The 15,673-nt window shown below is 33.6% G+C and overlaps 1 protein-coding gene across 4 annotated transcripts in view; it reads right to left on the bottom strand.

Annotated features, from left to right (window-relative positions):
• LOC129269301 (neurogenic locus Notch protein-like) overlaps positions 1-11,374 on the bottom strand; it is a 53,188-nt gene extending 41,814 nt beyond the window's left edge. For 2 of the 4 annotated variants that reach the window (XM_054906789.2, XM_054906788.2), the window contains exons 1-5: positions 10,864-11,298; positions 4,012-4,125; positions 2,263-2,616; positions 827-940; positions 173-286 (exon numbers count right to left, since the gene is read on the bottom strand). In XM_054906789.2, the coding sequence (XP_054762764.2) occupies positions 173-286; positions 827-940; positions 2,263-2,616; positions 4,012-4,125; positions 10,864-10,936 (769 nt within the window). In that variant the 5' untranslated portion in view covers positions 10,937-11,298. Of the gene's footprint in view, positions 1-172; positions 287-826; positions 941-2,262; positions 2,617-4,011; positions 4,126-10,863 lie in introns of all 4 variants that reach the window. The other 2 variants (XM_064105575.1, XM_054906790.2) reach the window with 2 other exon arrangements.
• Positions 11,375-15,673: the final 4,299 nt, after the last annotated feature.

Genomic DNA, 15,673 nt, shown 5'->3' on the forward strand with positions numbered 1-15,673 from the left:
ATTACCCATCTATATAGTGTTTTTGTCCCCATCAAAAGCTAGAAAATTGTAATCATAATGAATACCCCGGATTTAGTCCATATTTTCAACTTATCATTAACTAGCAACAGTAAAAATATACATTAAAATTGCAAAATCTTCCCCAATGTATGTCAGCAATGATATGACTTACTAATGTCGCAGTCTGTACCCGTCCAGCCAGAATCACAAGAGCAGATATATTCATTGATCTGATCACTGCAAGTCGCTCCGTTTAGACAAGGATCACTGTCACACTCATCAATATCTAAACAAATATAATGACACCAGTGCTTTTATATATTCTTTGAAGGTTAATTTCTTTGTAACAAACAACATTATTCACTTCTTCATGGAATTATCATAAGTCTTATATACTACTCTTACAATATCAAAGTGATATCTTGAATATTTTTTATTTTATTTTGTGATTCATATCAGACATTCTAGGTGATATGATTTTCATCACAATATCTATACTAATTGAAGTAAAAATGATAACTACGATTTTCATAATCACGATGATTATAATAGAATTTACAATAATAATAACAACAATAATAATGATAACTATAATAGCAATAACAATAATGATAATAATAATAATAGTTCTAAAAAATGTTCATGACAATGATGATAATTATGATATTGATGATGATGATGATGATAATGATGGTGATAATAATCATGACGACAAAAGTAATTATGATAACGATTGATATGTTCTAACAAGACAAATGCTAATGATGTTAATGGTGATGGTGGTGATATTAACGAATAGATAGGTATGTACTTATGCAGAACTTACTCGTGTTACATGTATCCCCAGTCCAACCAGATGTACATACACAGCTGAATGAAAAATTTTCATCAACACACGTGCCCGAGTTTTGACATGGAGACGAAGCGCATGCATCCAGATCTATACAGGACACAGATAAAAGCAATTTGTGATTAAAAAAGTAATGATTATAATCTCATACAAACTAAGACAAATGTCCACCATTAGAGACTCTTATATAGATTTCAGAACTTAGAAATTTTTTCCCGTAGTACCGTAAACATCCTTGAATTAAAAAAAAAACGTATGAATTAAAAAAAATACAGGTTCACGAAATTCGTGTATTCCATTCTTCAACCTTCGTGTCATAGGACAAATTGCCCTTCTGGTTGTTCTTATTTTCAAGAAAGTCTACAAGTGTAACAAAATATTATAGAAATAAAAGATCAAGAAAACATATAAACACTTTTAAAAGGGTAAATTACACTGATATAAATGCCCAACATAAACGAGTATTTATAACGCATCCTGCAGTCTCACCTGCATTACCAAATTCAATATATCAGCAATGCTGGCTATTCAAACAACTTAGAATGATAATTTTACAAAAATAGAAAAATATGAATTTGATTATAAACCCTAAGTTCGTTGACCTTAAAATGAACTATGAAATCTATTATTCATTCCGTATCATTGATGATATCCAACAATCATCTCATACAAGATTTATTCATTTTTATTTAATATTTTTAAGACAAGGAACAAAATACAATTTCTTATCCAAGTTGATTTATATTTACCCAGTAACCTGAATATACTCATTTAATTCATGATAGCTGTAAACCATTATATTTAAGTTTAACATAGTACAGACTAATAACTTCAACATGTTCAATTCAAAATCTAAACCTTTGGATAAGACTGCTGTTGATTTAAGTTTATTGATCCCAAATAACATTTGATCTTCTCCTGGCAACCCGAAATTACACATTAACCACAATACCTCACAATGATTATGATTTTATGTAAGTTTTATATTATATTGAATATTCTAAAACTTAAACTTGGTTACGTTTTGATGATGATACCACATCAAGGTCAAAGTTCAATAACCCATGACATTGACCATGTGAACTAAAGCCCACAGCGAATGATACTTAACACTTGACCGTCTTTGCGATCAGGTTTCATGAGTAAGTCCTTATAAGATATGATATTTTCACCTTGGTTAAGATTAGAGGTTGAGGACGCCGTCGGAAAAAGCGATACAGAACAATTATGACCTTTTTCGGATTCGAATGAGGAAGTATCGTGATCGTACTCTTGGACTTGAGTACAAATCTACAGCTGTACATATAACCGTACATTGCAATTTTAGAACCCTTCCTCAGTTATGTATATCAAAGTTTGGAGCCAAAAGATCAAATGAAACTTTGCATTTTAATCTTTTTATTCGTTCTAACCTGCGATGTACTGGACTTGAAAGCCCTGTTCTTCGTTGTTTACATCACTGTAGAAGTAGAGCCAAGCATGCCGGTTGCTGACCGTTACATCGTATGGCAATGATAAGCTATTTCCTGTGAGCTGCTGGAGGCGACCCGATAATGGCCCGAAATCGCCACTGCCAATTTCTAAGTAATCCTTGTTGAATTCGAGGTTAAAGGCAGTAATGGTGATCTGGATGTTCTGAGCGTTGGGGATTCCGATTAGATAAAGACATCGTACGTTGGGTGAGTATACCCCCGGGAAACCAGGAGAGGTGAGAACTCCTGCTGAACCAAAGAAGCTTCCACCACATGTTCCGTCATAAACTGATACTGGAGTGGGAAGAGTTTAATCAGAACATAATTGTAACAAACTTTTTAAAACAAAACTAAAAAGACTTCCAAGACAGTTATATCATACAGGGTAATAATAATAATATATAGCATTTATGAGGCGCCGATTATCTAGTTACCTATTCAATGGCGCACTATATACATGTATTACCCCGGATTTAGCTCCAGCTGCTATAAAAGGCGCTTAAGCAATCAAGGAATTTATTCTGTTGGGTAACCATTCACCTCACCTGGGTTGAGTGCAGCACGATATGGGTAATTTTCTTGCGCCATGGTTGGGATTCGAACCCACGTCCCTCTGATTGAAAGACAGGAATCGTAAGCACTAGACTACGACGCCCCATTATCATTTAAATTGTGCACACATCCGCCTTGTTAGGAGCTCCTATTTTACCCAAGCTTAGCTGCTCATAGTCTATATTTTTTAATCCCTTTTTTCCAAGTCTTCACTTGTCACACCTGGGTAAGATAGACAACCAAAGGAGACATTCGCGTCAAAATAAGGAAGGGGGTGTGAATTGAGTGCTTACATTGGCATCAGAGAAGGCATAATAGCATTTGTAAATTGTTCTGCTTAACATGACTGTACGAAACCCTTCAGCGAACAATTTTCAACATTATAATGATCGTAGCTCAAAAATTTAAATAAAGATAATGCACCATGAAAGTCTCGACAGTCATCGGTTTTGTACCGGTTCTTTCTTCCGTTATTTTCCATCCTCAATCCAAAGTTTATTAAAAACACGAGTTGCAACCCAAAGGATGCATCGGTTATGTATACAATGAAGAGATTTATTAAATATTTCAAACATTGAAAACAGCTACATTAGATAATGGACCTATGAAGAGATGGGCATTCATTGAATATATCATGAATTCACTAAAAGGTGACTGTTATTTTCATCAGAATAACATTATCTTCATATTTGTCTACTTTGATTCTATGATCGTCACCTTGAATAAGGTCTGAAGCAGTTCGTGATTGGACATTGATATTTCACAAATTGTATGCGCAGTAGATAATGAATAACTGAAATCATGGAAAATCGATGTGCAGTTCGTGTGCGGTTCTTTGTCTTTTATTTGGGAAAATGTCTGCATATTTCAATATAGAGGCAATTCGAATCAATTCAAGACATTATTCCAGACACAGCTGCATAAGCAGAGGTCCATATAAACAAACATCATAGTATAGGTATCAGCTATACAGCCCAAAACAACCGTTTTCTTCCCCTTTCCTCGTTATCCTCTTCTATTTTATCTCTTCAACTTTGGATCAATTGAAATCATTAAAAAAAACAGCCACCACCCCTCCGTATTACCGCTTATGTATTGCCTTTTTACACCCTTTGACATTGATATTGATATCCTTACCATCCAATAGAGTATCGCAGGTAGGCCCGATGTAGCGCGGAACACAAACGCAGATGAAGTGATCTTCGCCCTCCAAACAAGTTGCTCCATTGCTACAAGGAAAGCTGTTGCATTCTGTACAAAAACGAAAGAATACAGAGAAACATTTACTCCTAAATAATGAATACATGTATATGATAAGCATCAGCAAATAACAGTAGTCATTATCATGCATATTGTATATTCTTATTCTGCTTCTTATGATAATAATGATGATACTTCTTCTTCTACTTCTATTAATTTTCTGCAACTGCTACCATACTTATACTATCTACTAACGCTCTCATCATCATCATCATCATTTGTATTGGTATTATCATGATAATAATGATAACAGTAATAACAATAATAACAATAATGATAATACTACTACTACTACTAATAATAATAATTATTATTATTACTATCATCATCATCATCCCCATCGTCATCATAATAATCAACATCGTTAACGTGGTTAATCTGTTGTTGCTGATATTATCATCAATATTATACCTATTAGTTTTTAAGTACATTATCAATATATCACTATTATTATTGTTATTATGATCATCATAAACCTCCGAATAAAGACAGATTTAACTCAACTCAAACACGAGAGGCTTTTATGATGACTCACAAAAACATAGTTTGGTCTACATGTACGACACAATGAGACAAAATCTAGCACACTTCTGAACAATCATTTCATTGCATTTATAACCCATGCATGACTGCATCCATTCTTTAGCTGCCATAGCAACGAATATAACCGTTGCTAAGGAACATCCCTACACGAGGTTTTTAATAATAATTGTCAGCCATTGTCGAACAGCTGCTTTCATCGTATACGAAGCAGTGTCTGCCAATCAATTATTGAGAAGTCAAATGCCGTGATGACACAGGCCGTCATTATCTGGTTCTTAGAAGAGCCAGTCATATTAGTCAAATGCAGAATATATTTCTATCAGCATTTTCTACATACTTCACAAAGGCATACATGTATATATTTAAAGAATTAAATTAAATTTTGCTCAATAGTTAAAAAAAAATATCGTCTCAGTAATTGAAGCATTTGCTCTCACAATCAATCGACGTGTATGTATTCGTTTTACGCGAAATTTTCTTTGCAAGCTATCAGCGCGCCATTACAATGATTTAATATTATTATCATCACCATCATGATAAAAATCACATATGATTTTGAATACAATATTGATATCATATACCCCTATCGTTACCAATTACCATTGTGTGATAGCAAGCATTTTCTTTTTCTTCTGAAATTGATATTGCCCGTTGTAAATAATCTATACATACATGAAGCCAAAGGTAAGATGAGAACAAAGCTTGGAATTCTTAATATTGATCTTGACTATTGTTATGGCTTCTTTAAAGAAAGATGTATTCAGTCTGTATGTACTTCAATGTCGTGTTTGATTGATGTTTTTATTGACCCAGTATTGTTTGTCATTAAGGTAAAGACAGAATTTTGACGAGAGCCTTAAATAGTACACGTATTATGATCCACCCCCTCCCCCCGAGAACATGCAAATACTATCCTTCGAATGTTTAAAACATCATTATGCACTATCGTTTGTAATTAAATGTTACAATTTTAAAACGTCTGTATCGATCAGTAGAAGAAAACATTTCCTCAGTGATTTTTGTACTCTGGTTATTTATCAAGAATGCATTTGAAAAAACGAGTGCATCAGTTATCACTTTGTTTTTTACATTAGACAGAAAAAATTGCATTTTTGCCTATACAGTGCACCTTGTCCTACAGCAATTCGACTGAAAACGCTGATATTTTGCTACGATAAGTTCTTATTAAAACTTAATATATTACATTAATTTCACAGATGTAATCAACTAATTGGTTCTCTCGACTATAACACAAATTAGGTTTAAAGAACAAACAGAAGGACAATTTTTTAAAAAGGAATCTTGTTGACAGTCAATATCAAATATTGCAGTATGAAGCAAATCTTTTTTTACATTTAATACTTTAATACTTTATACATGAACTACATAGAATGTAAAGTGTATGCTGCAAGAAGTGTTACCATGCATGCTCGAATTGTTGAGTGCTGTAGAAATATGAAGTGAAAGTTATTCAATGGAGAAAGAAAAAGCCGTAGGCCGACGGAAATCAATCAAGTTCATCTGCTGGTGATATTAGCTTGCGGTAAACACTAAAATAGCGGGTAAAATCACAGCTTGCCAACAATATTATTTGTTTTGTAATAACAAGACAAACATAATCCACAGATGGTATTTATTGGTCCTAATTAATTTTTTGGAGGAATTCAAATTCGAAGGAGTGAGGACTTTTACCACTGCCCCTTTTGGTGATTTGTATCTATGGTAGTGTTCAAGGTAGGGTCCATGGTGGTTCAATGATAGTGAAATCCTACTTCTATGGTTTACCTGTAGGTAAAAAAAAATATTACGCTGACACCATCCCGAATTTTATGATAATAGATAGTTAACGTATCCATTTCGGTCACTTTTCCAAGCGGTTAAGAATTAGGTCAGTCTTGTGAAATCCATGGTCATGATAGTATAGAGTTATCGACAACTAACCATGAGAGGATCAGTGCCCGTGAGGAACATTGGAAGTGGCTATGGATTTTTATTCAAATAATTTTAATGATTTTATTCAATACGTTTACGTTATTCTGGTTTTCGAGAAAATATGAATTTAAAACCAATATGATAGAGAATTATCAATTGAATATACATGTATATTTTTATGTAAAAGGAGTAAACTGTATGAAACATAAGAGATACAAAACTTCTAAACCAAGAACAACCAAGAATTAAAAAGGGAAAGATATATTTCCTATAAAAGGGTGTAAACAGTATATATATATATATATAATGTATATATATATATATATATAATGTATATATATATATATATATCTATATAAAGTATATAATATACATATTGTTTATCAGTATCCTTCCTGCAAAAAACAACTTAACGGACGAAAACAAATATATATTTCATCTTCAGGATCTTACATGATTGTAATAAGGTCTCTGAAATATCAAGTTTTCATATGTTAAATTTCAATATTGTATCTGTTCATAATTATGAAATATGCCAAGTTGTTGGTTACAGCATAACGGCTTTTGTTTCTTGCTTTAAGGTAAGACCTTGGTTTCATGTTAAACCAATTATTTATAGCTCTTTTCGTCGCAAAGACTTTACACAGTCAGAACCCACAGACAGTAGGGGAGACCGGGGTTAGTTGGAACATTTTTGACAAAAATAGCGGTAAAATCCAAATAGACTTTACTCGAGAAACAATCAGTATATCAGCTTGAAGCATATATCGTAGGGCTTCAAATGTACCCCATAAAATTTTTAACTCTATTATGGTTACTGAAAAAATCCACCTTTAACAAGACCATCGCAAACGTTCCAACTTACCCCCATATCGGGGTAAGTTGGAACATGGTATGGGGTAAGTTGGAACACTGGATGGTCAATTAAGAATTATACTAAACCTACTTAAAAATGTAATATTACATGGTTTTAGCCTATTTGCTTTATCTTATTCAAGTTCAAAATATTAAAGTGTGGGTTCGTTGAACTTTATGTTTTCTTTTATACAGCCACTCACACAAGCAGACTGTGTAGTAGAATTCCGAATATTTGGGTGCATCTGAGTTTACATACAATTAAGTGTATACTATCAGCAATTTCATGTACTTCTGCATCAAATTTATAAGACAAAAATTAATTGTTTATATTGTTTTCATAATTAATTATGCAAATAAGCATATACAATTTTCCCTTTATTTTTTTTTATTTTTTACCTTTAACTCTATAATTATTAAGCTAGTAGAATGCTAATTTTTGGTGAGAGTATCAATTTTCACAAAACAAATATCCACCAAAAAATGCAAAAAATACAATTTCTTATGTATTTTTTGTCTTTTATTTGTATTTTTGTTTTTTCAAACCTTTGTTTTTTCCGATGGACTTTGTCAGGAGTCTTTTGCGATCATAAATAGCATAAAATTAATCTATTTGAACCAGCAAAAGTAAAAAAATTAATCATACATTTATGACTATTGGTTGAAAAACACAATTTGCATTGACCTTGTACATGGAATCACGTTTTTGAACAATTTTGGGTCCGAACATGCACGTACAATTTGTTATGTAATTTTGAAATCGCGCACACAGGCATCGCAAATTTGGTCTCAAATGATGCGCAAGACTTGAAAGTAAAAAGTCAGCGAGCAGTGTAGTAAAAAATTTTGTGGGACAGCGTAGTGACGAAATTTCACGAGGGGGGGGCTCAAATTGACACCCCCCCCCCATTTTGATAAGGATTAATATTGCATTAGGTGCCTACAATAGGCCTTAAATGCACACTCAGACCTAACTGATAAACAAAACAAGCATGGTATACAATACATGTTCAAAAGAGTGTGAAATACTTTATATATTTTTTTTCATCAAATCCAATATTCTTATTCATAATTATGTTTGGGGTAAGTTGGAACATGTTCCAACTAGCCCCTTCAACTTTGTTCCAACTAACCCCGGAGGCCCATTTGACGTTTATAAGCCTACAGCACAAAAAAGGGACTTCACCATGGCATATCAATAACCTCATTTTGTAGCTTGGTATAAGTGTCTATTATACCCCCAAACTGGCCAACTTGATCTATAAACTTCTCAGAGATAATCGAACATTTCTGAACAAGAAAAAAATTACTCAGAAGGTCAAAAAACAAAAATTTGTTTCTAACTTCACCAGGCTTGTTGCATATGTGTTGTATGTAATATGGTGGATGGCTTTTGATGATGACAATAAATTGAGGGCAGTATTGCAGAAATTTATTTAAAGACGTTAGAGAAAATTACAATGTTTCAACTTACCCCATGTTCCAACTAACCCCGGTCTCCCCTACTGTCAATATGTTGTATTATAACACAAATAGTATATAACCTATATACATGTAGCATATAAACTATAAGAGTATACCCTAAACATCACTGCCATGATTACCTATAATTCATCGTCATGAGTTTTCATCATCAATTAGTAATGTTTAAGTTGGGGGCATTTCCATCTTGGTATTTTCTAACATTTGGGAAGAATGGTTTAATGAGTCCTATCGTACCCGGAACCTCTTTGTCCCTCTTATAGATATTAAAGGGCGACGCCCAGATGAAAAATCGATCAGCCAGGCAATGTCGTCTCAGGTTTATGCAAACCTTTCCTCTTTCAGGTATATTGTATGTCAATCCCGGACAGGCGAGTCGCCTATGTGTTTTAGTTTTAATTCAACAATACCACTTTAATCACCTGATTGATCTCTTCGAAAAAATACTTTATGTCCGGGTATATTAAATCAACTAATTTAGATAACATTTCCTACTCTCTTAAGAAAAAAATGGTCAGACATACACTTCGAAACACATTGTTTATTTTGACATCTTTTTTAAAATTCCACTAGTACAAAATACGGTTATTTTTTACTGTGTTATGAATGTGTTGTCATTTTTTTAATGGAGCGCCCTATGAAATGTCATAATTATTTGCTACATATACCCTATCCCCCTTGAGCCTCTCTCAAAAAAACGAAGAGGACATCATCCACTGATGATGATGATTATCATTATTATCATATTCCTTACTGATTTTATCGTTTTATCATTATTAACCCTGTATTATTAAGTTTTATATTATTGTAATCATCATCATCATCATTATCTTTATCATTATATTTCACTATTATCATGGTTATCATAGTTTTTCATTATTACCATCATCATCTTCACCTTAACAATTATTTTCATTATTTCTATTACTACTACTATCACAATTAGTGATACTATGACTACTACTACTACTACTACTACTACTACTACTACTATTACTACTACTATTACTACTACTACTACCACTAATTCTACTACTCTTTTCACTACTACTAACATGACTACTACTTTTACTCCTAACCACTTCTACTTATATTACTGCAACTAATACTTCTACTTCGACTGTCATACACGTTTAAGCCCATGTGTTTCCCCAAAAAAATATGCATAAGATACTTTTCTTCTTCTGTATAAATAATAATGTCAAAGTTTTACACTCTTTCCTTTTCTAAATATAACTTGAATGACTTTCTATAATAGTTATGGAATTATTTTGAAAGAAAAAAAAAACACTTTTCAAAACGCAGTATGTAAAGTATATTAAAGAGTAAATAAACGCAATATTTTTCACAAGGATACATGTAATTTCAGTCTTAAGTTCCATGGTACACTTAAGATATTCTTGTTGTAAAAATTATATTCTTGTTGTAAAAATAATGAATGTTATAAAAGGGTGTTATCAATTTTAGGAACTGTAGATTCTACAATCTCATTCATTATGAATTCGGCAACTGAATCGAACTACGTGACCTACAACAAATCAAGATAAAATTACGATGATACACCAACCTGGTGGACTGTACTTTCACGGATGATGATGATGGTGAAAATGTATATTCACAAAATATAATATTACCATACACATTATCTTTTGTATTTTGAAATTAACATCCATCAGGGTATGAGGTAATTGCAGATAAGAAATAATCTAACAGTAAACTGGTATATGAAAAGAGATCATTTTACGAGAGCAAAGCAGCTCTCAGCAGGTTAATCGAGTGTGCTAGTAGACTTGACTGCATTTTAGTATTGAGAGCTTTAGAAGGATTTAAATGGACGACAATAGGGTGCATTCAAAACAAATAGCAGTAACAGGTGTTTAAATGATGCAACATAAACATCAGCAAGAAAATACGAACCTTCTACTGCTTCTGAGCTAGGAGAATAAATGGCGACCAATATGCATAGAGCAAGTAAAATCCTAAAATCCATGTTGTCCTTCGAACTGTTTAATCTGCTGATGACAAGTCTAATTGGATTGGAAAAAACAACAATCCGAATGTTAATTGGCTGGCAAGCCGAATCGCAATCAAAATATTGAGACGACTTCTGTTTTAATCAGTATTGTACTTCCAAACGAGATGAAAATCACAAAATGCAAAAAAAATTTAGAGATCCATAATCCGCATGGTTCACAAGCTCATTCTGTTTTGTAATAATTCACCAGTTAGCTGCTCTCGTAACATAGGTTGAGTAATTGGTCCCCCGATAATGAGTGGTGGGAGAATTGCATAGTATAATACAACCTGTAGCGTGATGGCTTCAATTCAGCGTGGCGCAGGCAGGGGGCTCGTAATGAGATTCAAAAGTCTCTCACTAAGGACGCTATAACGGCCGTGCATTAGCAACGGGACTCAGAGCTTGGTGTATGCAGAACCGATAGAGCATGCAGCACGGTAGGGGGCTATTGAGGCGCCATGAACCGTAGCGACAAAGCAACCAATAGATTCGACTGCATCGATTCTAATGGAGATGTAAATAAAACTCAGCTGAGAGAAATCTATTCTTATGGTAATGCCGGCCATTGTGGTCATTAAGGCAAGAGACAAGCTCATAGGCTCGGAATGTTCATATGGATGGAGAGGCTTTTAAACTAAAATGTAATAATTACTTAAAAAACATTAAACCTATCTCACTCACAGGTACCGTGATAATTATGTTCGTTCTATATATTGGGTTGAAATATATCATTGGATGTCCAATAGCTGAAAGAGATGATTATTGGTATAGATAATTTCGGATGGGTGGGTATGTTTTGATGCATTCATCGTTAGGTGTGTGTGAGCTACGAGCAGCCATAAAGCACCGACACACGCCCTTGTGATTAGTCATATTGCTTATTGTTACCGACCTCAATACCAAGTCTGTATAGCGGTTCATAAATCGATTTTGGCCTTATCCTCCCATCTTATCTTATTCCTCTTATTAAACTGTCAATAATTTCTCAGAAATTATACACTGTGGTATTACAAAACGAAATCATCAAATACTTGTTGTGTGTTTTATAATAAATCATTTTTCAATTATTAAGAAGAAAACATATTAAAGACAATTAAATACATTAAAACAAATAATACGGAAGACGTTTACAGGAGTGAGATTCTTGTGGTTTATCACATCGGTAATAATTTCTACAACTTGATGCGTAGCCTTTCGTTTCTGTCTTCCAATGAACGCAATGATGGCTAATGGATGGGAGCTCAGATATCTGACACCACACACATTCGTCAAAATCCATTAGTATACTGATAATTGATTTTAATTGTAATTTACTTAAATCATTATTCTAGAAATAAAAGGGCTCCACTCAGCAAATATACACATACACTCACATCATTTCAAACATGTAGCAAGGATAACGCGGCATGAAACTATCTATTAATTACTTTGCTTGACAAATCCGAAGCAAAAAAGGCTCATGATAATAAAGTATTTTGTATGATTGTTCTATCTTTGGCATTGATTGATTTACAAAGGGAAAGGAGAAATAAAGGGCTATGAAGAGAAGGCAGGAAAATATCTTATGTCTGTGGCAAACCTTGATAAGAAAATAATAAGGTCACTTTAATACATTTCATTTTAGGTCTTGAAATAGAGTGGTCGGAGATTCAGTATGATGTGGATGACTCTCGTAAAATTACCGGCATTGATGAATGCAATATGCATACATTAAAAAAATTCTAATCCGTATGGATTTAAAATCAAATCAGTGTTATGATATACATATAATAACAGTAGCGTAATGAGCCAAAACGATACAAAAATACAATTGGGGAAAGCGTGACGTATGGAAAAAAAGGTCCTAAAAGTTGCAAGCAAGCGAAGCCAGTGAGCAAACATTTTTAACTTTTTATTCCAAAAACGTATTTTCGGTGACAGATTTAGACATAATATTAAGAATATGACATATTTTTTCCTTTTCCTTTTCCCTTTCTTTATACTAGTTTTCTTGGTCTTGAAACTTTTTGGTGGAACACGGTCCCCAAGACCACCCCAATCTGTATGCCAGTGTATAACAAAGCTACAAGGATAGAGATAGGGGAAACGATGTAATAGAGAGGGGGTGGTGTAGGGAAAGAGAATCGGAAAGTGATGGGATAGAGAGAGCTTGAGCATTATAGAGTGATAGAACGACGGGGGCGATATTGCAATTATAAGAATTATAATAGTAAATGGGTTGATGAACCACATATAAATGAACATCTCAATAAAGGGATGGTAGTTAGAGTAAAATTCACAGAGCAAAATGCTGAAAATTTGATCAAAATCGGACAACAAAATATGACGAAGTTATTGAATTTTAAAGATTCCGGTGAAACAGTTCTTGGCACGTCTTTATGAATATTCATTAGGTGGGTTGATGATGTCATATCCCCATTTTTTCTTTTGTATTTCATTATATGAAATTAGGTATATATATAATTGTTCTACCAAGAACTAAAACAATCGGATTGATATCTGATTAAGTGCATTAGTTAAATATTGCGCAACTTATTTCATCATAATGGAGACACATCATTTACACATGTATGAAAAAATGAAACATTTATGATTTCATGTAATAAGATATGAAAGGAAAGAGGGGATGTGACATCATCAGCCCACCTAATGAATATTCATGATGATGTGCATTCAACTGTTTTCCAAAATTATTGATAAAATGTAAAATTCAATAACTTCGCTATTTGTTATCCGATTTTGATGAAATTTTCAGCATTTTGCTTTGTGAATTTTACTCTTTTTATTTAGATATAAATATTTCCCTTTAAGCTATACAGAAATAGGGCAAAATTATATATAATTTTGTATGCAGGTACCACACATGATTATTTGACATTTTTTAACGACCTATAAATCATTGTCAGGAGCGAGACACTGAGTGTCTCCTCCAATTCCATGAATTCTGTAAAATCCTTTCTCCCCCAAGAAAAAGTCAGAAAATTGACAATTCAGTCACATTCTACCAAAAAACGAAATGATAACACAACACCCACGCGTATACAGTGGCGTAATGAACCAAAAAGTTGAGGGGCGGAATATTGGGTATGGCTCAAAATAAAAAAATAAAAAAATATCGGAAGCGAGCGAAAATTTGTGATACTTTATGACGTATATTCAGAAAATTGAATCATCAGTTCACCTTTCTTTCTTTCCTTATCTTTTTCTCTCATCTCATATCCTTTTTTGCTTGGTCGTAGAACTGTTTTAATTTTTGAGGGGGGGGGGTGGGCAAGTGCCCACACCCCAATATATACAGCAGTACGATCATGGATCATGGATCACAGTGATGGAGTACCATCTCACTTATTTCTGTTTAAAGGGGAATCCAACCCAAATAAAAACTTGTTTTTATAAGGAAAAGAAAAATCAGATAAGTTGATGGGTGAAAGTTTGAACAATATTGGACAAACAACAAGAAAGTTATGGATTTTTAAAAGTTGTAAATATTGGTAATCACTATACCCATGGAGACTTCAAATTGGCCGCATATGGGATGTCATAGTGATGTAAGGCAAGGACTACTCTTCCATGTACTCCAATACATATTATGGCTAAAATGTCATTTTTCCCAAAAGTTTTATTTCAAATTATATTTTTCTTTCATGAGGACATAACAAAATATACTACCTGGGTTATATTTAGATTAATGCCCCAGGGGAATGGGTACTTAGGAGAAAACCACAAATCCCTGATAATAAAGTACATGGCCTATGGGAAAGTTGTCCTTGCCCCTTGCCATAATTTACTTACACAGTTGCCAATTTGAAATCTACATATTATTAGTGATCTCAATTTTAAAGCAGCTATAACTTTCTAATTGCTTGTCCGATTTCTTTCAAACTTTCACAATTCTGTTTGATTTATTTTTCTCCTTCCCACCACAACATTTTATTGCCGAGGCTGGATTCCCCTTTAAGACACGTATGATGCGGCAGGCCTGGGGTAAAATATGTAAGGCATATGCTTCATTCGATTTTTCTTGCAGATTGTGGACAAAATTTTCCTACCTTACTACGGACTTACTGGCCAGATACAATACGAAATATTCTTTTGTAATGAAAGTTACTTTTCGGTGCCTCTGGTCGGATATAATGAGCCGTCACAATGCTAACTTTTAGAGGGGGAAAGCAAAAATAAATGTTGCAATATTGATTAAAGCATGATTTGAAATCACTCGAATAGCCGCAACTGTACCACATAACATCACAAATAGATATATTCCATCAAAGCAATCTTATTATTTTGTGTAATGTGAAAGTATATGGAAATTTGTCATAAGATTGATTTAAAAGTTGCGAAATTCTGAGGGGTTTCCACATTTTGAAACTGTTAACATATAATATATCGCCCAATTTCAGGACCTAATAAGGCTTTGGGATTTCGTCAGTTCCATGCCATTTGCTCCGACGTCAGTTGCTCCGCTATTAATTCCACACACAAATGGAATGAACAACCCCAACCCTCGATTTAACGCTATACCCTATCCTAAACATAACATAAAACCCGACTGCAACCCTAACCTTACATCTTCGACGAAATAAAGCCCAGAGCAATTGTCGCTGGAAAAAAATGTCGTGTCGGCATTTCGTCATGTGTTTAATATCCACATTCCGTAATCAAATAAAGTTGGAAATATTCCCATTAATACTAAACCCAAATCATTTTCCA

This window comes from Lytechinus pictus, chromosome 10, assembly GCF_037042905.1.
Source record: "Lytechinus pictus isolate F3 Inbred chromosome 10, Lp3.0, whole genome shotgun sequence".
NCBI lineage: Eukaryota > Metazoa > Echinodermata > Echinoidea > Temnopleuroida > Toxopneustidae > Lytechinus > Lytechinus pictus.